Source organism: Festucalex cinctus, chromosome 15 (genome assembly GCF_051991245.1).
Source record: "Festucalex cinctus isolate MCC-2025b chromosome 15, RoL_Fcin_1.0, whole genome shotgun sequence".
Taxonomy (NCBI): domain Eukaryota; kingdom Metazoa; phylum Chordata; class Actinopteri; order Syngnathiformes; family Syngnathidae; genus Festucalex; species Festucalex cinctus.
Genome location: NC_135425.1, coordinates 26,603,662 through 26,627,811, shown reverse-complemented (window position 1 = coordinate 26,627,811; position 24,150 = coordinate 26,603,662). Strand labels below are relative to the sequence as shown.

General features: G+C 39.3%; 4 protein-coding genes across 5 annotated transcripts in view; 3 read left to right on the top strand and 1 right to left on the bottom strand.

Moving 5' to 3' along the window:
- Positions 1 to 24,150, bottom strand: part of LOC144001890 (uncharacterized) — a 263,910-nt gene that overhangs the window by 158,563 nt on the left and 81,197 nt on the right. The gene's annotated exons all lie outside the window — the stretch shown is intronic.
- polm (polymerase (DNA directed), mu) lies at positions 81 to 7,759 on the top strand. Its single transcript, XM_077496823.1, has 12 exons — positions 81 to 927; positions 1,815 to 1,986; positions 2,102 to 2,203; positions 3,139 to 3,309; positions 3,406 to 3,477; positions 3,543 to 3,663; positions 3,734 to 3,866; positions 4,098 to 4,200; positions 5,004 to 5,261; positions 5,343 to 5,426; positions 6,448 to 6,588; positions 6,633 to 7,759. The coding sequence occupies exons 1-11, from the start codon at positions 737 to 739 to the stop codon at positions 6,532 to 6,534; spliced, it is 1,494 nt and encodes a 497-aa protein (XP_077352949.1). The 5' UTR covers positions 81 to 736; the 3' UTR covers positions 6,535 to 6,588; positions 6,633 to 7,759.
- Positions 6,448 to 24,150, top strand: gnsb (glucosamine (N-acetyl)-6-sulfatase (Sanfilippo disease IIID), b). Of its 2 annotated transcripts, none has more exons than XM_077496822.1 (13): positions 6,448 to 6,565; positions 17,574 to 17,633; positions 17,705 to 17,908; positions 18,155 to 18,220; positions 19,264 to 19,362; positions 19,448 to 19,615; positions 19,692 to 19,774; positions 20,301 to 20,419; positions 20,518 to 20,621; positions 21,789 to 21,890; positions 21,977 to 22,087; positions 22,942 to 23,052; positions 23,286 to 24,150. In XM_077496822.1, the coding sequence occupies exons 2-13, from the start codon at positions 17,580 to 17,582 to the stop codon at positions 23,436 to 23,438; spliced, it is 1,374 nt and encodes a 457-aa protein (XP_077352948.1). In that variant the 5' UTR covers positions 6,448 to 6,565; positions 17,574 to 17,579; the 3' UTR covers positions 23,439 to 24,150. The 2 variants fall into 2 exon arrangements, with proteins under 2 accessions (XP_077352948.1, XP_077352947.1); XM_077496821.1 differs by lacking the exon at positions 6,448 to 6,565 and adding an exon at positions 15,900 to 16,462.
- Positions 9,612 to 15,595, top strand: ved (ventrally expressed dharma/bozozok antagonist). The gene is made up of 3 exons (XM_077498435.1): positions 9,612 to 12,347; positions 13,855 to 14,078; positions 14,880 to 15,595. Exons 1-3 carry the CDS (start codon positions 12,146 to 12,148, stop codon positions 15,135 to 15,137), a joined length of 684 nt encoding a protein of 227 aa, XP_077354561.1. The 5' UTR covers positions 9,612 to 12,145; the 3' UTR covers positions 15,138 to 15,595.

Below are 24,150 nucleotides of genomic sequence, written 5' to 3'. Positions count from 1 at the left end.
TGACATCATGTTTTACGAAGCGACGCGTCGTTGAAAAGGTGGATGACGGCGTAACGTTAAAAAGCACAAAACTGTGACGACTAAAGCAACAAACGAGCACGGCGAACCGACGCTTTCTGTCTACCTGTTTTTTGTTTTTCCCCACTTGAAAAGCAACATGTGACGCGGGTGTGCCTGCAGGGGGCAGCAGAGTTCCACCTACCTCAAATTGACGCTGCACTAATAAAGCATCTATGTAGTATTACTATTTAATTATGACCGGCTTCAAAAGAACTCACGCCTCGTACTTCACTTGCACTGATACTTATGTTAAAGTACAGAAAATTGGGCAAAAAGGGACTGGTAAAAGTCGGAGTATCAATGTAACTGCCTATTATACTGTTTGGATTATTTTGAAGGGAGTAAAAAAAGTCATCAGAAAATAAATACTCTGTTATAATAAAACAAACAAATCCAAAAAAATATATACAGTATATCCTTAAGCATAGTAATCAAGTATTTATACAGTACAGTAGGTACTTCGTAACTTCCCGTCACTGCTGCAACGTAGGTTGTAGCAATACCGATGTCTACCAGCTGGTGGCGGTGACTCCTGAAAGTTCATAAATACTAACCGAAGTAGACAATGCGGAAATGATTATGTCCGTGTCAAATCACCCCAAATAAACGCTAACAACTTCTTCTGTAGGTTGTATTTGTTCATATTTATTCATTATGTAACTTTGAAGCGTGAACTATGATGCCGCTAAAGCGAAGGAAAGTGTCCTCCTCGACCGGCGCCGCTTCGACGAGCGACAGCCGGGATGACGCGTTCAAGTTCCCGCAGGTGGTCGTCTTCCTCCTGGAGAGGAAGATGGGAAGCAGCCGGAGAAATTTCCTCACTGAGCTGGGACGCAAAAAAGGCTTCAGAGTCGACGAGGTTTTCACGTACGTTTGCCATTTGACTGTAAAACTTCCACTGAACAAAGCACTTTTCATTTGAAATAAAAATCTCAGTGCTCCAGCAGGGTTTGGTTTCTGCTCAATTATGGAAAACATAAAAATGACGATTATTTTTGGCAAGAATTGATATCACGATTATTCCAAAGATTATTTACATTTTTGGGGTACAAAACAAGAGAAAATTTAAGCATTAAAATATTAGGACCAATTAAAAAAATAGAAACACTATAATTATGTAAGTTCCTTTTGGACCAAAAAGAATTTATAATATTGTGTATTTATAGTAATAATAATGATATTTATTTATTTTATTTATTTACGTATGTACTTATGTTGGCAAAAACTATAAGTTGGAGTGCAGCTTGTGCACTATGCAGTAGAACCATCATTTATTTTTTGGTACAAAACAAGAAAATGTTTAAATATAATAAAAATAAAAAATATAGGACAAATAAAATGATATGGAACACTATAATTATGCAAGTTCCTTTTGGATGAAATTGTATGTATTAAATTATTTATTTAAAAATCTAAGAGTGCAAATGTATAAATTTAAACAACTCAAAAATTTGTAATTTTTTTTACGATTATGCAAATTTTGTAATTGTGAAATGTAATTATTTAAATTGTAATTTAATTTCAATTAATTGCACAATCCTAGTCAAACTTGAAAACTCTTCAAAAAGAAAAAAAAAATAGCTCTCCAAGGATATAATATTAAATAGTTAAAAAAAAAAAAAAAAAATTCGACACCTAAATAATAATGCTAGTGAACATGAATCAATTGAATAAATTGTTATAATTAGTTGTGTTGTTTTGTGTCACACATTTATCATGATATAATAGCAGACGTGATGTTGATGTCTCATCAGTGAAAGTGTCACGCACGTCGTCTCGGAGAAGAATTGGGCCGACGAGGTCAGAGGGTGGTTGAGTTCACGGGGTCACGACTCGACGGCCGCTCACCTGGTGGACGTCAGCTGGTTGACGGAGAGCCTGAGCGCCGGATGTCCCGTCTGCGTCCTGCAGCGACATCGACTGACGGTAGGAGAGGAGGAAAAAAAAAAAAAAAAAGACGTTTGTGTCCTTGCACAAAATTTGAAGCAAACATGGATGTTGGCTTTCTAACGTTGGAAAAAATTTTGTTTTCGTGGTGGAGGAGCGGCCAGCGTCAAGCGTAGACGAGGCGGCGGCGTTTTCCATGCCCGTCTACGCCTGTCAGAGGAGAAGCGCCCTGGACCACCGCAACGTCGTCTTCACCGTGCGTCCCACTCACAAACGCCGCTTTGACATTTTCTTACATTTCCTCATTTTTTTTTAAAGGTTTATTTAATCAAAACAAAACATGTCACATATATATATATTATTTTATTTTTTAATATTTTGTACATTATTTATTTGTTATGTATTATAGTTTTAGTGATTAGTCAGTTTGTCTTACTTTTTGTCTCCCTTTATGCAGAACATGTCAGGATTATTTTATTTTGTTGATATTTGATTTTGAGTGTTATTTATTTTCTATTTCTTTTTATATTCATACCCGTGACCTGTGAATTTTTTTTGTGTGTGTGCTAGTGTACAGTTTTAGTTGTTTTAGTTATTTAGCATTTTTTTTAATTCTGTTTATTTAATTGAAATATTTTAGTATTGTACTTAAATTTTTGTTTTAGTGATTGACTTGAGCATGAAGTTTTTTTTTATTTTTTATTTTTTTGTGTTTTTGATTGTATTTATGATAACATTTTAGTTTAATTTTAAATATTTGTAATTTGATATATATTTTTTTACTAATGTACCGGTACATTTTAGTTATTTTGAATTTTTTGTTCTGTTTAGTTAATTGAAACAATTTAGTAATTGTACTTCATTTTTTTTCTTTTCATTTTATTTTTAGCGCTATACTTTTTAATTTTTTTAATTTTATGTTTTTCACTTTATTTATTTATTTCCTTTTTAGTGAAATGTCCACATTATTATTTTTGTTTTTGGTTTCTTATGGATTTTTTGTTGGTGTTTGTAAATTGTTTTTTGTGTTTTTAGTTAAAACATTTTAGTTAAAAAATATTTTTAAATTTTTAGTGTTACATTTTAATTTAGTTGTGGCATTTGATAATTAAGAAAAAAAGTTTTTTTTTTTTTTTTTTTTTTTTTTTTTTTTTTGTAAAGTTAACCACCGCCGTGCATCCCTTCGTTCAGGACGCTCTGTCGCTGTTGGCGGAAAACGCCGAGCTCGACGAGGACGCCGGCCGCGCGCTGGCGTTCCGCCGCGCCGCCGCCGCGCTCAAGGCTTTCCCCGAGCCGCTGACGGACGCCCGGCAGATCCGAGGATGCCCGTGCCTGGGCCGACACTCGCTGCGAGTCGTCCAGGTGGCCGTCCGGCACGGAAGTTTTGCCGTGCTTTTCGTTTTGTTTTTTTCTTTTTTCTTTTTTCCCGCGGTTGACCGGTTTGTCTTCTCGGCGCAGGACATTTTGGAGGACGGGACGTCCCACGAGGTGGAGGCCACCAGGCGGTCCGAGCGTTTCCGGGCCATGAAGGTGCGACCGGGGAATTATACGTTTGCGTCCATTCTGAAAATATTCAATTGAGCTTTTTGTTCCAGCTGCTGACAGGAATTTTTGGCGTGGGAACAAAAACGGCGTCCGAGTGGTTCGGCGAAGGCATCCGGAACCTCTCTGAGCTCCGCCGGTCGGGACGCGTCCTCAATCGAGCGCAGCGTGCGGGTGAGTGTCAAGCGTCGGTCACGTCTTGATACGTTGCCAACCGCGTCCGTCTGTCCGTCCGTCCTTTCAGGCGTGACTCACTACGACGACCTGACGCGGGCCGTCACCAAGGCGGAGGCCGACGCGGTCGCTCGAATAGTCGAGGAGGCCGTCGGCGCCGAGCTGCCGGGCGCACGCGTCGTTTTGGTGGGAGGCTTCAGGAGGTACATGAATTTTTTTTTTTTATTATTATTATAATAATCACAAGTTAACGATAGAAATCATGTGATGAATTACGATTAAACAAACTGACAGCCCAAAAATATAAACGTAACGTTCGATTCTGGAAAAAATCATCATCCCAATTATTTTGAAACCAAAACCAACAAAAAAAAACGTCTCAATACGTCTTTGGTACACTGAAACAAAATCTGGTGGGCTTACGCTTGTTGCAGGGGGAAGCCGAGCGGCCACGATGTGGACTTGCTGATCACGCACCCGCAGGAAGGACTTGAGGAGGGCCTGATTCCGAAAGTGGTGGCTCGCCTGGAGGCTCGGGTGAGCGGCAAAACATTCCGGCCACGTGTCGCAATGTCACTCGCGACTAACGCGACTGACTCCACGTGACGTACTACTCGGGCTGACTGACTGTCATCAGTGTGACTAACTCGACTGGCTATGGCCGTTTACATCTTGACTAACTCTGCTGACTGTCAGTGTGACTAACTTGACTGTCCACGTGATGTTGAGTCATTGTTAGTCGCAACTCACTCTACTGACCGCCGCATTTTTTACCATGGCTGCCCCAGACTAACTCTCCCGACAGACTTTGCGATCTCAACTCACTGTTAACCGCCAACTAACTCGACTGACGATGTCAGTTTGACGCAACGTTACTCCTGACTAACTCCATGGATAATTGCAACATGGTGTCACATGATGCGATCGCAAGAGTTCATCTTGATGAACAATGTCTAATATTAGCATTGCCAATATAGTTAGTTGTGACAATGAGTGACAGTCAAGTGTGTTACATCGACATAGTCAGTAGAGTTCGTCGTGCAAAATGTGTCATTTTGTCGTGGTTGGTTGCTCGTTAGTCGGGCGTAACAACGTGTCACAATATAACCTGTCGACTCAGAATGTGTTGACATAGTTTGCGCGTCATCGTTGCACTCAACTAACTCTCCCGGCCGCTAACTGCTAACGTTGTTAGCCGTAACGTAACGTAACGTAACGTAACGTAACGTAACGTAACGTAACGTAACGTAACGTAACGTAACGTAACGTAACGTAACGTAACGTAACGTAACGTAACGTAACGTAACGTAACGTAACGTAACGCTCGTGTGCCGTACCAGGACTTCCTGTTGTACCACAAGAGCAGCAGAAAGTCGCACACGGAGGCCAGCGCGGCTCCGGCTTGCCCCGCCTCCAGCATGGATCGCTTTGAGAGATGTTTGTCCATCTGCAAAGTTCCCACGCCGGAGGGGCGAGACGACGGGGCGCTCGGAGGCGACGACGAGCGCGGGCGCTGCTGGCGCGCCGCGCGCGTCGACCTGACCGTCTGCCCGTTCAGCCAGTTCGCCTTCGCCCTGCTGGGCTGGACCGGATCCAAGGTAACAACGGCGGCGGCGCCCCCCGATGGTCACGTGGCATGACGCCATGTTTTTTTTTTTTTTTTGTTGCTTGCTCCGCAGTTGTTTGAGCGCGAGCTGCGTCGTTGGGCAACCCACGAGAAGGACATGTCACTGAGCAGCCACGCCTTGTACGACAACAAACAGGTGCGCACGTACGCCGATTGGCTTCCATTCTGCTGATGCCAAACACGATTATTTAAAAAAAAAATTCCATCATTGCAACAAAATTGTGTTAACTAAAACTAAAAAAAAAAAAAAAAAATATATATATTAGTTAACAGAAACTAATGAAAAAAACTTAAAAAAAAATTATTAGTTAACAGAAACTAACGGAAAAAAAATAGTAAAACGACAAAAAAAATTAGTTAACTAAAACTAACGAAAAAAACTAAAAACATTTTTTATTAGTTAACAGAAACTAACGGAAAAAAAATTAAACGGAAAAAAAAATGAGTTAACTAAAACTAACGAAAAAAACTAAAAAAAAAAATTATTAGTTAACAGAAACTAACGGAAAAAAAAAACCCGAAAAAAAAAATTAGTTAACTAAAACTAACGAAAAAAACCTAAAAAAGAATTAACAAAAACTAACGGAAAAAAAATATAAAAACTAAAAAAAGATTTTTAAAAAATTAATTAACTAAAACTAATGAAAAAATTAACAAAAATAAATCAATTAGTTAACTAAAACTAATGAAAAAACTTAAAAAAAATAAAATAAATAATAATAATAATAATAATTTAAACAATAATTTAATGCATGAGCCTTTGGGGGTGATTTTTTACATGTGCTTTTAAGTAGATGTATTTTGATATTAACTGCCAGCATAAGGACGTTTGAAAGTATGTCAGGCAGAAGTGACGTCATCTGGCAGCAGCCAATAGAAAATCACTCTCAAGATGACGTCGCTCCCATGCTGTTTTTTAAATAAATGCGCACAAGTCATACACTTTTTTTTTTTTTAAACTAAAACTAATACTGAAACTAACTAAAACCAAGCTAAAACCAAGCATTTATGAAAAAGGAACTCAAATGAAACATTCCCAAACGAAAGTGACGTCAAAACACGATCCAAGCGCGACGAATGGCTCGGGCGTCACGTGACGCCGTCCCACTTCCTGTTTTGGTGGGTGACATCACTCGTGCTTGTGTCCTCGTCGACAGCGTGAATACCTGCAAGCTGCGACGGAGGCGCAGATTTTCGCTCACCTGTCGCTGGAGTACGTCCCGCCTTCGCAGAGGAACGCCTGAACGAGATCGCCGTCTTCGCCCATAACAGCCGGTAACGAGGACTTTTCCGTGTTACGGTCTGCTCGCATCGGGGACAAATAGTTGCAGTGGACCCACCAAATCCGACACGTTAAGTTTTGGTTGTGATCGCGAACATTTTTGGGGATTCAAATGCCTCATTACGACCGTTGCGCTATTCATTAACCAGGACTAAATTATTGGAATATTTATTTGGAATGTTTTTGTTCAAGTGTGGACAAATAATTATCCCGATAAAAACACATCATGGTCCTCCAAAGATTCGTAGTTCTGAGGTGATGTGAGTCGAGGTGCTATTGTTGCTCAGAAAGTTGCTAGTTGCCATGGTAAAGAAATGCACTAGTAGTTACAGGAAGTCGAGTGCTTCTGGTCCCCACCTTTTTTTTTTTTTTTTTTTTGCGCTACTGTTAAATGACCAAATTTGGTCAACAGTTCCTGTGGTCCAAACACAAAGTGAAGTACGATCAATTCATCGATTAAGCAGCAGCTAATCGGTTATCAAATTAGTCGAATAATTTTAATAATCAATTAACCTAAAATTGTCCAAATCTTCGTTATTTCAGCCTTGCTAAAATAAATATATTGTGCAATTTTTATTGTATGGAAAAAAAAAAAAAAAAATCAACATTTTTGCCGATTTTTCTGACAGATGTAATAACTGAATGCTCATCAATTGATTTATTTATCAATTTATGTGAAATGTAATTTATGTTTCGACTTTTTGAAGCGCACAATTTCTCGAGGAATATTAATATTGATTTCATTGGATTTCATATTTAAGTGATTTTATTTATTTACTTTTTTTGCAATGTTGCAAACATTATTATTATTATTATTATTTTATTTTATTATTATTATTATTAGTTTATTTTTATTTTATATAATTAATAATAAAAAATAATTATTTTTATTTACATATTTTTTATTTTTAATGATTACTTATTTATTATTATTTATTGATTGATTATTTATATAAATATTAAATATATAATATATAAATATGTTTTATAGAAATGCACTAGTAGTAGGAAGTCAAGTGATTCTGGTCTGCACCCCCACCTTTTTTTTTTCTTTTTTTTTTTGCTACAGCAATTTTTGTTGTATTAAAAAAAAAAAATCAACATTTTTGCCAAAAATTTTTTTCTGCCAAATGTAGAAACTGAACGCTCATCAATTGATTGATTTATCAATATATGTGAAACGCAAATCATGTCCTGTTTCGGAAAATAACCGACAGATGAACGCATCGTGAAAATCATCCCGAGAACTCCAACAGTTCCGATTTTGGGGAAAAGATGGTGACAGGCGGCGTGTATGCGTGTGTTAATTGTTAGCGGTTTCCGTGCGCTGGTGCTAACGGCCTCATTAACCTGAAAATGGCAAGCACACATCAAAGCGGCGTCGGGCTTCACACGTCCTCTCTTCAGGATGTCGCGTTTTCACCCCATTTCATTTCTTTTCAACTATTACCTACACAACTGATATTTGTAAAAAAAAAAAAACGATGCCATGACATCATTGCTGACGATTTCCCGCGTCGTCCTCCAAACGTCGTCTCGTCTTTTCGCGCCCCAAAGTGGGAACCCGGCAACAGCGATACGTTAGACGGTAGGCGGAGACTCTCCGTCTCTGCGTCTGTCTGTCACGCCGTCCGTGCGTCCGTCCGTCCGTCCGTGCGTCCGTCTGCCGACTAAATGTGGGAAACGGAAGTGGCAATGACTTCACGCGCCGTAACCGGCTTCATTTTCGCGTCTGTCATAAGAAATGGATTCCATTTGCTGTATTTGACTTCATCATCAAAGACGTTTCGGACACTTTTTGAGAAGCCGGGTCAAATTGACCCTGCAGTATTTATTGCTTCTCCTCAGAATTAATCTAATGTAACCTGAAACTGACGGTTAACATTCCTTTATTTGTAAAATATGTACCATGATGACATCACTTTTAGTTGTGGCAACGTAAATTAATTCTTCTCTTATGTTGCGGGTCAGATTGACCCAAGGTTCAAGCTAGTTATCAAGTATGAAACGTCACTTAAGGTTGTATCTCATTACACTTATTAAGTTTATTCTTAATTTGAGGCCCTTTTGGAGAGTGATACACCCCCGGGTCAAATTGACCCAGGTGTATTACTTCTGCTCTTCAGAAGCAAACGTAACATGAAACTGACGGCGAACACTTGTTTACTTGTAAATATGTACCATGATGACATCACTTTTAATTGTGGCAAAGTAAATTAATCTTTCTTTTAGTTTACGGGTCAGATTGACCCAAAGTTCAAACTTGTTATCGAGTATGAAGTTTCACTTAAGGTTCTATTCTCATTACACTTATTAAGTTACACTTGTTTACTTGTAAATATGTACCATGATGACATCACTTTGTCATGATACATGCCTGGGTCAAATTGACCCGGGAACATTATAGCTGTTGTGAGAAAAAATTGTAATCTAGTTTTCTCGTATGAAGCATGACTTGTGTAATGAGATACAAAGTAAAGTTTATTGGAATTTCTTAATTTGGGGCCCTTTTGGATAATGATACACGCCCGGGTCAAATTGACCCAGGAGCAATATTTCTTTAGAAACAAATGTAACATGAAACTGACGGTTAATACTTGTTAACTTGTAAATATGTACCATGATGATATCGCTTTGTCATGATACATGCCCGGGTCAAACTGACCCGGGAACGTTATTGCTGTTGTGAGAAACAATTGTAGCCTAATGTGATAATAATGAATGTCATTACTTCATAATGCCGTCAAACCTCCACAAATGACGACGTCACCTCAAGTCCATGTAGCGTCGCGACCTGACATGCGGCCGGGGGGGGGCCGAGGTTAAGGGACCGAGGGGTGTCATGGGGGGGGGCCGGCTGCCGCGCCGGCACGTCCCGCCAGCCCCATCAAAGCCCGGGGAGCCTTTGATGGGCTGATAGGGATCAATTGGAGAGGGGAAGCGGGTCCTAACGGAGGCCTTTGCAGACTGAGGTGGGGGGGGGGGCAGACGGTTTGCCAGCAGACTCCTGGGGTAGCTCGTGGGGGGGGTGGGGGGGGGGGTTGCATACGTGTCCATAACAGAGTAGCAAACAGGCCCATTTAAGCGATGAATGGAGCCAATCACAGGGCGGATTTCGTCAATGATGGGGGTTGTTTTCATTGGGAGGCGTGAGCCAATCAAATGCGGCCTTTGATGTCCCGGCAGGAAGAGACGAGCCGGCTCAACTCGTCCGAAGCGGCTGATTGGTCCGTTACCGAGAGTTCAAAGTGGCGCTCACGTTTCCCGTCTTCGTCGCGCGCGAGGAAAAAAATCATAGTTTGATGAAATCTTAAAACTTTAAAATACATGGAAATTGTTGTTTGGTGAAATAATAGAAGTCATCTATTATTACGAGACTTTAACGTCAAATGTTTGGTCTTTTGTTTAAATTATTTTATTCATTTTTTGTTTTTAGCTTGGTTTGTTACAAAATTTTAAAAAGGTACATGAAAAAGGTAATTCAAGTATTTTTAGGGGGAAAAAAATTGCAATAATTTCTAAAAAATAAAATAAAAAATTCATCTGAATGGTTTTATTAGATATTAGGTTGTTTTATGAAATAATCTGAAATTATTACTAGACTTTAACATTAGATATTTGGTCTTTTTTTTATTTTTTTTTTAGCTTGATTTGTTAAAATTAAGAAGAAAAAAAAAGTATATTGAAAAAGTAATTACAGTATTTTTAGGGGAAAAAAATTGCAATATTTTTTTTAAAAATAAAATAAAAATAAACATTTTCATCTGAATGGTTTTGTTAGATATTAGATCGTTTTATTAAATTATAGGAGTGATTAATTATCACTCGACCTTAACATCAGATGTTTGGTCTTTTTTTTTTTTTTCGTTTTAACTTGGTTTGTTTCAAAATTTTAAAAACTATATTTAAAAAAGTAATGACATTTTTTTTTTAGAAAAAAAAAATTGCAATATATTATACCATTTTCATCTGAACAGTTTTATTAGATAAATACATTAAAATAATATGAAAACTGAAATAAAATAGTCAGGATGTTATTTTTTAAAATAATTGAATTATGTCGAAAATTCAAATGTAATTATTTTAAGAAAAAAAAATACATATGTTATAAAATTACGTTTCATCTGACTGGTTTAATTAACTAATTGCATTAAAATAATGTCAAAACTGAAATAAAATATTCCGGGTGTTATGATTATTTTTATTTTTAAATGATGAAATTATGTCAAAAATTCAAATGTCATTATTTTAAGAAATAATTGGAATGTTGCATAATTTACCAAAAAAATATTTTTTTTAATTTTAGAAAGTAATGAAATAAATGAAATATTAGAGTTGCATCAGCTATTTAGTAAATATTTTACAAAGTCATGAAAATGTGGGAAATGAAATCAAATATGATTTTTGAATATGTAAATGTAGTTGAAATTTAAAAGTAATGATTTGGGTCTGCAAAATGTTCAAGTACGTCGTCAGCAATAATAATTGTGCTTTTCAAACAATTCATCGCACTTTTCAGTGGCCCTCATTGAATGTAAATGATTGCAGATCAATTATTATTATTGATTGAACCAATCCGATTGTTTGCCGCTTTTCATCTGGGATCATCCTGGGATTAGCTCATGATCAACTCAACGCTCGTTAATCGCTTAATCAATCACCCCCATCAGTCTTGTTATAGTTTGGGATTTTTCATTTTCAATTGTTTTCAGGGTGCTTCTGTTAGTTTTTATTAGTTTTATTTCATTAATAAATGCTTAGTTTTAGTTTCAGAATATTTTTTAGTTTTTATTTATGTATTTTTTTATGTGTATTACTAGTGCGCAATATTAAAAAAAAAAAAAAAACACCATATGAGTGATGTCATCTTTTGCTGCTTTTCTATTGGCTGCTGCTCGATGACGTCACTTCTGTGCGACACACTTTCAAAACGTCCTTATTCTGCTTTGTTTCAAAATAAATTGATTTCAAATCATCCCCAAACGCTCATGCATTCAATTCATCACCAAAGATGGAAAAAACAAAAACATTTTTGCTATCATTGTAGTTTTAGTTTTGTAAACAATAGTATGTAGTTTCAGTTATTATTATTTATTTTTTTTAAGCATTTTTATTTTCTTTCGTTAACGAAATTGTTTGTTGAATTGTAGTTTGGTTTGTTTTTTCATTAGTTTGAACTAAAATAACCTTGGTGGCAACACAAGATGGCCGCCGAACTATTCTTTAGCGGTTCTGATGGGTTTAGCGTTTCCATTTTTTTTTTTTTTCCCTATGGTGATGTTGAAAATGCTTATTTCCATAGAGATGCGCGTGTGAGGTGTGTCTATTATCTTTGAGGAGGCAGCAGGAAGGTAGTTGGGGGGGGTCAGACTCACTGGAGCCACCACGTAACAGCCTCATTGAGACCGAATGAGACGCTTTCATGACTGCACTTGTAAGGAGGGTGCGGGCGGGGGGGGGTCAAGGCGGGACGGCGCGCGAGCTTTGATGTGCGCGGAGGCGGGTCGCGGCCTATAAATACGGCGCTTGCGTGCGTAAGCCCCGCCCCCGCCTCATTTGACCCGATCGACGTCATGAGGGGACACTTTTCCATCGAGTGGATGGCGCAAAGCAGCCGGCAGACGCCCGCCGGCCTCGCCGGCCTCGCCGGCACCCACGCCGAGAGCCTGCCGGGATTCTACCGGAGGGACGACGGCGACATCGGCGACATCGGCCGACCACCAGCGCCGGCCAACAGGCCCAAGATGGACGCCGACCACCAGTGCAACAAAATGGGTGAGTGAAATGTGTTCACAATTTTCATTTTAATAAGAGGATATTATTTTTAAAATATTGCTAGTATTTATTTGCAAATATTTATTCTTTGATTCATGTGTATTTACGCGTTTGTGTAAATATGTTAAAAATTGAAAAGAATGTTTTCATTTTAATTGATATAATTTGAAATATTAGAGGCCGTTATTTTTCAAATATTGCTGGTATTTATTTTTAAATATTTAAATTTGATTCATTATTTTATTTGTGTATTTACACATGCACAAAACATCATAGATATGTTTGTGTAAATATGTTAAAAATTGAAAATAATCTTTTCAATTTAATTGATAGAATTTGAAATATTAGAGGCCGTTATTTTTCAAATATTGTTGGAATTTATTAGCAAATATTTTAATAAGTAAAATATTATTTTCACAGCTAAAGATAAAAATAAGTTGAATTGAAAATAATCCGTTTTAAGTTTAATTTAAATAATTGAAAATATTTGATGCCGTCATTTTTATTATCTTGTTCGTATTTATTAGCAAATGTAAACAAATTTAATTTCAACAAATAATACAAATTTTTAATATTTTATATCATTTTTAAATCTTAAAAAATATTTAAAAAATTATAAATATTTTAAATATTTGAAAAAGTATTGCTAGACTTGAACATAAGAGATTTCGTCATTATTTTACAGTTATAATTAAAATATTCAAATTGAAAAATATTATTTTCAAAGCTAAAGATAAAAATGTTAAAAATTGAAAATAGTACATTTTAATTTAAATAATTGAAAATATTAGCGGTTGTTATTTTTCAAATATTGTTTGCATTTATTAGCAAATATTTTTAATAAAACAAATTTGAAATGTTTGAAAAAGTATTGTTGAAATTTAACATAATCATTATTTTACAATTATAATATTGTTCAATTTAAAAATATTATTTTCAAAGCTTAAGATAAAAATAATACATTTTAATTTTATTAATTAGTCATTATTTTTAAAATATTGTTGGTATTAGCAAATATTTTTAACAAATAAAACACACTTTAAATATTTAAAAAAGTATTGTTGGATTTGAACATAAGATTACATAATTATTTTACAATTACAAAATTGTTCAAATCGAAAAAATATTACTTTCAAAGCTAAAGATAAATATGTAAAAAATTGAAAATAATTCATTTTAATTTAAATAATTGAAAATATTTGAGGCTGTTATTTTTTAAAATATTTTTGGTATTAGCAAATATTTTAACAAATAATACTAATTTGAAATATTTTTAAAAGTATTGTTAGACTTGAAGATAAGATATTTCATCATAATTTTACAATTATAACATTGTTCAAATTGAAAAATATTATTTTCAAAGCTAAAGATCAAAATATGTTTAAAATTGAAAAGCAATGATTTGCCTAAATGAGAATGATGTGAAGTTTTTCTAGAATGTCCAAAATAATGTTTTGTTGTTGTTGTGATTGTTTCCTAAACCCGGCAACCATTTTTCTGTCCTCAGCATCCGAGGCGGAGGAGGAGACGTCGGGCTACGAGAGCGAGCGCTCCCTTTCGCCGCCGGCCGCCGCCGCCGTCGCCGCCGCCTCCTCCTCGGCGAGGAGGCCGCGCACGGCCTTCACGGCGGAGCAGATCGGCAGCCTGGAACGAGCCTTCAAGCGCAACGCCTACCTGGGCACGCAGGACAAGGCCCACCTGTGCCGCAAACTCAACTTGTCCGACAAGCAGGTGACCAGCTCGCTAGCTAGCTTGCGCTAGCGTCTTCAGTTAGCGCCCGTTTGCTCGCTTATGCTCGGGATGATGATGAAAGAATTTGTTGATGGAACATGAACTGACGTTTGTGTACATGCTCAAAGCGTGTCAGTCAGTTGTTTGTCGCCATCTGGTGGCATCCAAATTTCCATTTTGAGTGAGTGACGTACTTCAAACCTTTTATTGACACTAAAATTGCAACTTTATTCTGATTGATTGATTTATATTATTTATTCATTTTTATTTATTTTTATTGACACTAAAATTACAACTTTATTCTGATTTGATTGATTGATATTTTTTATTTATTCAATTATTTTGATTTATTTTACTGACACTAAAATTACAACTTTATTCTGATTTATTTGTTTTTATTTATATTATTATTTTTTTAATTTTTTAAAGTCACAACTATTTTTTTTAATCCCTTATTTCTTATAAAATATCCAGCTTTTTAAAAATAAATGTCATTTTTTTTTTAAGTAAAATTTGAACATTTTTTCACAAATTCTTTTTCTCAAAACTGACTTTTTAAAGTCACAACTTAAAAAAAAAAATAAAAATCCCTTTTTTTTGTTCATAGAATATTTGCAACTTTTCTCATAAAATGTCCAGATTTTGAAAATAAATAAATAAGTAAAATTTGAGTTTTTTTCTCTTCAAATTTTTGTTCATTTGCAACTAATATGTGCAACATTTTCAGGTGAATTTTCTATTTTCAGACTTTTCCCTTCAAATTGTTTTGTTTGATTTTGAACGTTTGACCTGTGGCCTCAGATCCGAAACTGGTTCCAGAACCGTCGCATGAAGCTGAAGCGGACGGTGCAGGACGCGCTGGGCGCCGCCTCGCATTTTGCGCCGTACCCGCCGGAGCCGCCGGCGTACCGGCCGGCGGCGGCCTGGAGCGCCGGCTTGCCGCCCAACCTCCAGTATGCCTCGCCTCTGGACTCGCTCTACCAATATGGCGGCGTGGCGGTGGCCACGCCCCCTCCCCCGCTGATGGGCGCCTACGCGGCGTACCCGCAATACTACTGACATCTTGATCTTCTTACTGGGATTATTGTTTGTCATTTTTCTTCGCAATGAAATGCAGCCATCTGCTTGTGTTTGTTTGCTTCAAAATAAGACGTTTGCAAACTTTTGTTTTACTTTGGAAAACAATATCAACATTTAGGATCATTTTCTGGCCAATCAGACCTGTAATTGAAGCATAATTATTTTCCATTTGTGCATTTTCTGGACTGCCGATTTGAAATAATGTCTTGTTTTTCAATAAAGAAATGGAAACTTTTTTTTTTTTAAATTCATTGATTAAACAACAAATTAAAATTCTAAAAAAAAGTTGTTTATTAATTCATTAATTGTTAAATATTTAATTATTATTAATACATCCACGTTTGTAAATGAAATGGAAATTTAAAAAAGTCTTTATTATGTAATTAATTGATTAAACAAATTAGTTATAAAAAAGTACATTTTTAATTCATTAATAATTGTTAAATAAGTTATTAATACACCCATGTTTATAAATGGAAATGTTTTTTTTGTAATTGAATTCATTGATTAAACAACAAATTAGTTTTTTTTTTTTAAGTTAGTTATTAATTTATTAATAATTGTTAAATAATTTAATTATACATCCATGTTGATAAATGAAATGGAAATGAAAATGTGTTTTTTTTTATTTAATGCATTGATTAAACAACAAATAATTAAAATGATAAAGAAAAGTTAATTATTAATATTAATGAATGTATTTTTGTAACAAACTCATTGTAATAATGAAATAAAAGAAATAAGGTTTGCAAGTAATACATTTTTTGTATTTTTCAAAACGTGACGTCACCAAATGCGGTTGTGCGCGTTGACACGAGGCAAATGATTGTTTATTGCTCGTAAAAAAAAAAAAAGGTGTTTTTTTTTTTTTTAAGCTGACTGGTGTGAAATTTTTGGTTGAAAGTCCACTTGGGACGCCGTCTTATCCCCGCCCACTCGCGCACACGTGACCGCAATCACGTCCTCAAAGCGCAGCGAGTGACGAGCACGTCACATCTTCTTCGTCTTCCTTTTCAGTTTCACAGCAACTTGTCGTCGTCTTCTCGCTGACGTTCTTCTTCCAGGTCGGCGGACTCGAACGTGACCCGGAACCAGCCGCTTTTGTTTGTGTGCTTGTTGGGTTTTTGTTTTGTATTTGCCGCGGTGAAATGTTCGCCACGGGAGCGCGAGTGTCGCGCGTGCTCGCGCTGGCCGCCGCGCTGCTCCTCACCTGCGGCGTCGGGCGCGCGCTCGCCGGGGGCGTCGGAAGCGGCAACATCGTCCTCATCGTCACCGACGACCACGACCAACATCTGGGGGGCATGGTGAGTCCGCCCGTGTGACCTTTGAACTCACTCTTCGATTTGTTTGTCAACTCGCTCTCGCTTCTTGCAAGACCAATTTTCGTTTCTTGACGTTTTCTTGGTCTTCTTGGTTTGCTGTTTTTCCGTGAATTGGGAATGTTTTTTTTTTTTTTGTTTTTTTTTGGGGTGCTTATTGTTCACTTTGAGGTCAAAGTCATTCTGCTTGTTTCCGTTCATTTGTTTGTCTTCAATTTGCAGCGTCAAAACATTTTGGAAAATGATTTTTAAGAGGCAGTTATTTTTTCAATGTCCATTTTTTTTTTTTTTTTTTTTTTAACGAACACAAGCAATAATTTATTTTAAAGGTTTTAAAGGCAAATGTTTTGGTGTACCAGGTTAGATTTATATGCTAAATTAAGGCAAACAAACAATGAATTGATCAATTGGAATTGGTAACTTATTCACATTGAAAGTTTTTGCGCTCTTTTAAACGTTCATGGTGGCAACTTTCCCAAATTTTATTAAACAAGAAACCCCCAAAATTAGTAGATCCTAAATGAGATTCCAACAATAATGCAAACAAATCTGCAACTTTCCAGATTGAATTCCATCGTGGGTGGACATGCGGCAACATCAGAATTGGTTTAGTTTTTGATCCAGATTGAATTCCATTGCATATTTACATGTGGCAACAACAGAATTGGTTTAGTTTCCGATCCAGATTGAATTCCATTGCGGGTTTACACGCGGCAGCATCAGAATCGGTTTAGCTTCCGATCCAGATTGAATTCCATTGCATGTTTACATTTGGCAACAACAGAATCGGTTTAGTTTCTGATCCCGATTGAATTCCATTGCATGTTTACATGTGGCAACAACAGAATCGGTTTAGTTTCTGATCCCGATTGAATTCCATTGCATATTTACATGCGGCAACATCAGAATTGGTTTAGTTTTTGATCCATATTGAATTCCATTGCATGTTTACATTTGGCAACAACAGAATCGGTTTAGTTTCTGATCCCGATTGAATTCCGTTGTGGGTTTATATGTGGCAACAAATTCCACTTTTGCATGCAAGCCGATCTCATTGTCGATTTTGTGTGGCTTCAATGCGGATGTTGCCGTTCAGACGCCGATGAAGAAGACCAAATCGCTGATCGGCGAGGCCGGCGCGACCTTCGTCAACTCGGTGAGTCCCGCCGGAAGCGTCCGCGCGACCGCCGCCTGCCTCCTCCTCCTCCCTGTGACTGTCGCCCGCAGTTCACGGTGACGCCGCTGTGCTGCCCGAGCCGCTGCAGCATCCTGACGGGTCGTTACCCTCACAACCACCTGGTGAGGAACAACTCGCTGGCCGGCAACTGCTCCAGCGCCGGCTGGCGGAGCGCCGGCGAGTCTTCCGCCTTCCCCGTTCTCCTCAGCAAGGCCGGCTACCAAACCTTCTTCGCCGGCAAGTACCTCAACCAGGTGGGCGCCGCTCGCTAGTTTTGTTTTGTTTTCCCCAAATCTTTCCCGTGCTCACTTTACAGGAGCTCAGTCAATCGATGGCAGAGGCTAGCGTCGATGCTAAGCTAGCTAGCACTTAGCATGAATGTTTTGTACAAGTTGCGGTGGATTTTCGAACGGCAGCGCAGAGCAAGCGAGAGGAATCGAACCTCCAACTTCTGTTGACGTTTTGGCTTGACGCCGCTCTCCTTTTGTCCGTTTTGACAGTACGGCAAGAAAGAAGCGGGCGGCGTCGGCCATGTTCCGCCCGGGTGGGACCAGTGGCACGCGCTGGTCAGTTGGCACACGATTCTGTTCTACCATTTGACCCACATTTCTGCTTAGATTTTTGGTTTGTTGAATGTGGACACTTTAAAAAAAGTTGAGTCAAAAAAATAAGCCAAATTGCGTCCAAGATTCAACTTGTTTTATGTCGCCCGAAAAATGGGGTCAAATGTACAACCCACAAAACAACCAGGAAGTTGGGTTACATCAATCATCGATTCGCGCCACCAAAAGTTCATGTTGGCGCCTCTCAAACTGAAAGCAAACGTTGGAAACTCAAAATTCTTGCTGGATCCTGAAGATTTTTGTTTTATTGGGCACACGTTCATTTTGGAACATTTTGACCGAATCGCCTGAAATGTGCATTGAAGGCGCCGAGAACGTGTTTAAATCAAAAACCCAAAAAACTTCGACCAAATGAATAACGGACAAAACAAACCCGACGGCTGAAATCAAGAACCCAAAAAGTTGGGTCAAAACGAATAACCCACAAAAAAAACAAATGGCGGAAATAAATAACACAACAAGTTGGGTTCGATAAATAAAAAATGGGTTCAGTCAATCACCCAGAAAGTCAAGTTGGGTCAAAATGAATGACCCACAAAACACCCACACGGGCTAAATAATAATCAGGAAGTTGGGTCAAATAAATAGAGATGAATCAATAACCCAAAAAGTTGGGTCAAATGAAGAACTGACAAAAAAAAAAACCCAGGAAGTTAAATAATTGAGTTAAATCAATAACCCAGGAAGTCGGTTCCAATTAATAACCCACAAAACAACCCAATTGGGTTTGATGACTAACGCAGGAAGTTGGACGAAATAAATAAATAAATAAATGGGTGCAATCAATCACCCGGAAAGTTTTTGTTAAATGATTGACCCACAAAACACCCACATGGGCTAAATAATAACCAGGAAGTTGGGCTAAATAAATAAATAATGGGTTCAATCAATCGGCCAGAAAGTTGGGTCAAAATGAAGAAGTCACCAAACCACATTTTGCCTTCTTGACGTAACTGCAAAAGTTTTGACCCCCCGAACACGCAAAGGTGGCCAACTCGCGCTACTACAACTACACGTTGTCCAGAAACGGCGCCGAGGAGAAGCACGGCGACGACTACGCCGACGACTACCTGACCGACCTCATCGTAAGTCCGTTCGCCGATCCTTCCACCTTGGCCAGAAGGGACCGATTGATCGATGGATCGATCGGCGTCGGGTTTTGGCGAGCAGGCCCGGCGCGGTCTGGACTTCCTGGACCAGCGCGACCCCCGCCGTCCGTTCTTCCTGATGCTGGCGCCGCCGGCGCCGCACTGGCCGTGGACGCCCGCACCGCAGTACCGACGGCGCTTCGCCGATGTCAGCGCGCCGCGCGACGGCAGCTTCGATAAGGCCGCCAAGGTGAGGCCAGCAGACAAAAAAAAAAAGCATTTTTGTGTTTGTTTTTGTTCAACGCGCGGCCGTTTTTTTTTTGCAGGACAAGCACTGGCTGCTGCGCCAGCCCGCCAACCCGATGCCCGACAGCTCGCTGCGCTTCCTGGATGACGTCTACCGAAGGAGGTGCCCGCCACACGCACGCACATTTGCGTCACCGTCACCGTGACGACAACTCGACGACATCGGCGACGGATGTCGACGACGCCGCCGTAACGATCGCCGTGACGGGCGTATAAATAGAACGATAATTTCCATTCTATTCATTGCGGTGATGTCAAAGAGGAAGTAGCGAATATGACAATGAAAATGATAACAATGACGACGATGACGATATATCAGCGATTTCAATTTGAACTTGAATTTATTCATTTATTTATTTATTTCTAATTTTGGCAGTTTTGGCCCCCCATAAAAAAATCGATGACGACAACAATGAAAATACGGTGGTGTAATGACCGATAACGATTCTCACAATAACGATCATAACGGATCTAAACGATCATGACAGTCTGTCATGATTACGACGACGGCAATGCGCAAACGATGAATACAATTACGATGACGACGACGACGATTTTACAACGCGAGTGATGAAGACGATTTTGACGATGATGACGATGATTATGGTGATGATGTCGCCGGCCACCAGGTGGCAGACGCTGCTGTCGGTGGACGACCTGGTGGAGGCGCTGGTGAGGAAGCTGGACGAGATGAAGGAGCTCAACCGCACGTTCGTCTTCTTCACCTCCGACAACGGCTACCACACAGGTCAGAGGTCGAACGCGTCCGCGCGGCTCCCACCGTTCCGCCGGCGGGTGACCGTCCCGTCCCCGTTTGTTGTTGCCGTTTGATGGTTTTGCCGGCAGGTCAGTTCTCCCTGCCCATCGACAAGCGTCAGTTGTACGAGTTTGACATCCGCACGCCGCTGCTGGTGCGAGGGCCCGCCGTCCACGTCAACGTCACCCTCAAGGTCACGAAAAAAAGCAAAAAAAAAAAAAAAAAAAAAGCCAGCAATTCGTCCTTCTTCACCTTGCGCAAAAAAATTGGTTTTGTTGCGCAAGTGTGCACACCCTCGTCCACAATTTGGCTCTTTAGCCCTTATTGCTAATTGTTTTTCACTTGTCATGCTAGCTATATAGCTTCCTAGCTAGCTCATGGTGCTTGTTTACTTGCTAGTAAACCAGTGCTAGTACTTCCTAGCTAGCTAGCTAGCATGGTGCTCATTTACTTGCTAGTAAACTAGTACTAGTGCTTGTATTTCCTAGCTAGCTCATGGTGCTTGTTTACTCGCTAGTAAACCAGTGCTAGTACTTCCTAGCTAGCTAGCTCCCATGGTGCTCATTTACTTGCTAGGAGGGAGCTAGCTAGCATGGTGCTCATTTACTTGCTAGTAAACTAGTACTAGTGCTAGTACTTCCTAGCTAGCTCCCATGGTGCTTGTTTACTTGCTAGCGAGGGAGGTAGTTAGCTAGCTAGCACCAGGGGCTAAAGGCAAACTGTGGCAGGGATTTTACTTTCTGGATCTGGATTTGAAACTGTTGTCAAGCTCAGATGTTCTAGTAGGCTTGTTTTTTGTTTGTTTGTTTTTTGTTTTTGTTTTTCCTTTCTGGCAGGTGTGACAGTTTTTGTTCTAACATCTGCCAACAGGCTAACTGTTTTTTTTTTTGTTTTTTTTTTTTTTTTTTAACTGCAATCTGACCTTAATGGATTATTTATTTATTTTTTTTTTAGGCCAATTCTAATATTTGGACAAATAAAATTCTGCTAATTGACAAATTGGACGATTAATTAAAAAAATATAAATATTGGATGAAATCACAAGTTTTTTTTTATTCGTTTGATGCTGACAAGGTTGCAGCAAAAAAAAAAATTGAGTCTTTAAGTATGTTTAAGAAATAATCGGCAATAAAGGGGGAAAAAAATGTGTTTAAATGTTTTAATGTGTTTAAAAAAAGAAAAAAGAAAAAAAAATGTGCAGATTTTTTTCCCCCCCAATTTTAAAAGCTCAAACATGGGCCAGCCAATTAATCGGTCGGGCTGTACTCGTTATCAAACTTTCAATATCAAATTTTTGCATTATGCATTTTTTGGCCAGTTGCTGGTGTCGCCGATTCTTCATTTTTGGTTCGTTGTTCAGGCTCCCGTGCTGAACATCGACCTGGCGCCGACCATCCTGGACATCGCCGGCATCAACGATTCATCGGCCAACATGGACGGGCAATCGTTTCTGCCTCTGATGGTCGGTGCTCGATGCCGCCGCCCGTCCCAAAAACGCCGACGCGAGCTAAGCTAACTTCCGGACGCGTCTTCTTGTTCCGCAATCAGGCGCCGTCGTTGCGCAACGGCTCGCCGCGTCCCTTCTTCCTGGTGGAGCACACGGGCGAGGGGCTGTCCGCCGGAGACCCCACCTGCCCCGCCGTGGGACCCGGACTGGCGGTGAGGCGTTTCTGGTAGCTTGTCAAATCAATGGAGTTTCACATTGGATGGTAGCATTATGCTAGCAGACTTTCGTCCACTTTGCTTAAGACTTTTGCTCATTTCTGTTAGCGTGTCTATGGCATTTCACATTGGATGTTAGCATTATGCTAGCAGGCATTCATCCACTTTGCTAATTTCTATTAGCTTGTCTATGGTGTTTCAAATTATATGTTAGCATTACGCTAGCAAGCTTTCATCCACTTTGCTCAAGACTTTTGCTAATTTCTGTTAGCCTGTTGATGGAGTTTCACATTAGATGTTAGCATTATGCTAGCAGACTTTCGTCCACTTTGCTTAAGACTTTTGCTCATTTCTGTTAGCGTGTCTATGGCATTTCACATTGGATGTTAGCATTATGCTAGCAGGCTTTCATCCGCTTTGCTAATTTCTATTAGCTTGTCTATGGTGTTTCAAATTATATGTTAGCATTACGCTAGCAGGCTTTCATCCACTTTGCTTAAGACTTTTGCTAATTTCTGTTAGCCTGTCGATGGCATTTCACATTGGATGTTAGCATTATGCTAGCAGGCTTTCATCCGCTTTGCTAATTTCTGTTAGCCTGTTGATGGAATTTCACATTAGATGTTAGCATTACGCTAGCAGGCTTTCATCCACTTTGCTTAAGACTTTTGCTAATTTCTGTTAGCCTGTCGATGGAGTTTCACATTAGCATTATGCTAGCAGACTTTTGTCCACTTTGCTTAAGACTTTTGCTAATTTCTGTTAGCCTGTCTACGGTGTTTCACATTAAACACCAGTTTATTTTTTTTTTATGTAATTTTCTGTGCCGTTTGTTTTTTTGTGCTTGTCAGCAATGTTTCCCCGACTGCGTGTGCGAGGACTCCTTCAACAACACGTACGCGTGCGTCAGGACGCTGGACGGACGCCACGACATGCAGTACTGCGAGTTCGCCGACAGCGAGGTAACCTGGATCCCGCTTCTCACGCCAAAACGCCAACAGTTGCCCATACTAGCGTGTTTGTTTTGTTGGGTTTTTTTTTTTTTTTTAAGAGTTGCCTCTCAGATGACACAAAATGCGCCCAAGCTCTACTTTTGTGTAACTGTAGCTCTTCTAGTCACTTGCTCGCGCTCCCCTGGCGCAAAAGATGCTAACAAGATGGCGGCAAAGCACTCCTTTTGTCCAAATGTGTGCAGTCGTTCGTGGAGGTGTACGACCTGCGGTCGGACCCGCACCAGCTGGAGAACATCGTGAAGAAGGTGGACCCGGCTGTGCTGCAGGTCATGAACCAGCGCCTCATCCAGCTGCAGTCCTGCCAGGGCGCCGGATGTCGCGACCTCTCCACGTGAGGGCGTGGCCAGTTTTTTTTGTTTTTTTTCGTCCTCGATGGTGAGACGCGTCAAATTATTTTTTGAAAAGCATCGCAACCAAAGCCGTTTTGATTTGCACCATTTTGTCTTTGAGGGATGTACTTCCTGAACGTGCGCTCCACTTCCTGTTTAGTCCTTGAATGTACCACAAGTTTTTTTTTTCCCCGTCAATCACTACTTTTATTTTTATTTTTTGATACATTTGAATTTTGTCGTCGCGCTATTAAAAGGGAAGTAATTGACGTCCACAAGATGGCGGCAAAGCTCTGCTTTTCGTTCGCCTGACGAAGTGAAGCTCCTCCCCCTCATGTCAACATAGTTGCTCGGCACCAGATGGCGCAAAATGCAACATTTTGACGGGACGGGGCTTCGTCCTGAGCACAAAAACACTTTACAGATGGTCGGTTCACTGAAAGAAAAACAAAAACAAAAAAAAATAAAAAAAAGCGACACTAGTTTTGTTGACTTTGTGATTACGTCTTATTACATTATTTGACAAAATTGGTTCCTCACGCTAAGACAGCTAGCTTAGCCTGCTAACGGTCCAATAAATGAAAGTTTGTGTTGTCATTTCTGTGCCGCAATCAAAAATGTACTGAGATCATTTTGCTGTTATTTGTTGCAATAGTTTGCACTGCCAATTTCAATGTTTGAACTGTGACAAATTGACAATAAATCCAAAGTAGCCTTT

Bases quoted from the DNA above. Each gene is read 5' to 3' on its own strand.
- gnsb (XM_077496821.1), top strand. From the start codon at position 16,307: ATGTTCGCCACGGGAGCGCGAGTGTCGCGCGTGCTCGCGCTGGCCGCC. The intron at 19,363-19,447 runs GTAAGTCCGTTC...TTTGGCGAGCAG, and splicing joins ACTACCTGACCGACCTCATC to GCCCGGCGCGGTCTGGACTT. The intron at 20,420-20,517 runs GTCAGAGGTCGA...TTTTGCCGGCAG, and splicing joins CGACAACGGCTACCACACAG to GTCAGTTCTCCCTGCCCATC.
- polm (XM_077496823.1), top strand. From the start codon at position 737: ATGATGCCGCTAAAGCGAAGGAAAGTGTCCTCCTCGACCGGCGCCGCT. The intron at 928-1,814 runs GTACGTTTGCCA...ATGTCTCATCAG, and splicing joins AGAGTCGACGAGGTTTTCAC to TGAAAGTGTCACGCACGTCG. The intron at 4,201-5,003 runs GTGAGCGGCAAA...GTGCCGTACCAG, and splicing joins TGGCTCGCCTGGAGGCTCGG to GACTTCCTGTTGTACCACAA.
- ved (XM_077498435.1), top strand. From the start codon at position 12,146: ATGAGGGGACACTTTTCCATCGAGTGGATGGCGCAAAGCAGCCGGCAG. The intron at 12,348-13,854 runs GTGAGTGAAATG...TTCTGTCCTCAG, and splicing joins CCACCAGTGCAACAAAATGG to CATCCGAGGCGGAGGAGGAG. The intron at 14,079-14,879 runs GTGACCAGCTCG...CTGTGGCCTCAG, and splicing joins TCAACTTGTCCGACAAGCAG to ATCCGAAACTGGTTCCAGAA.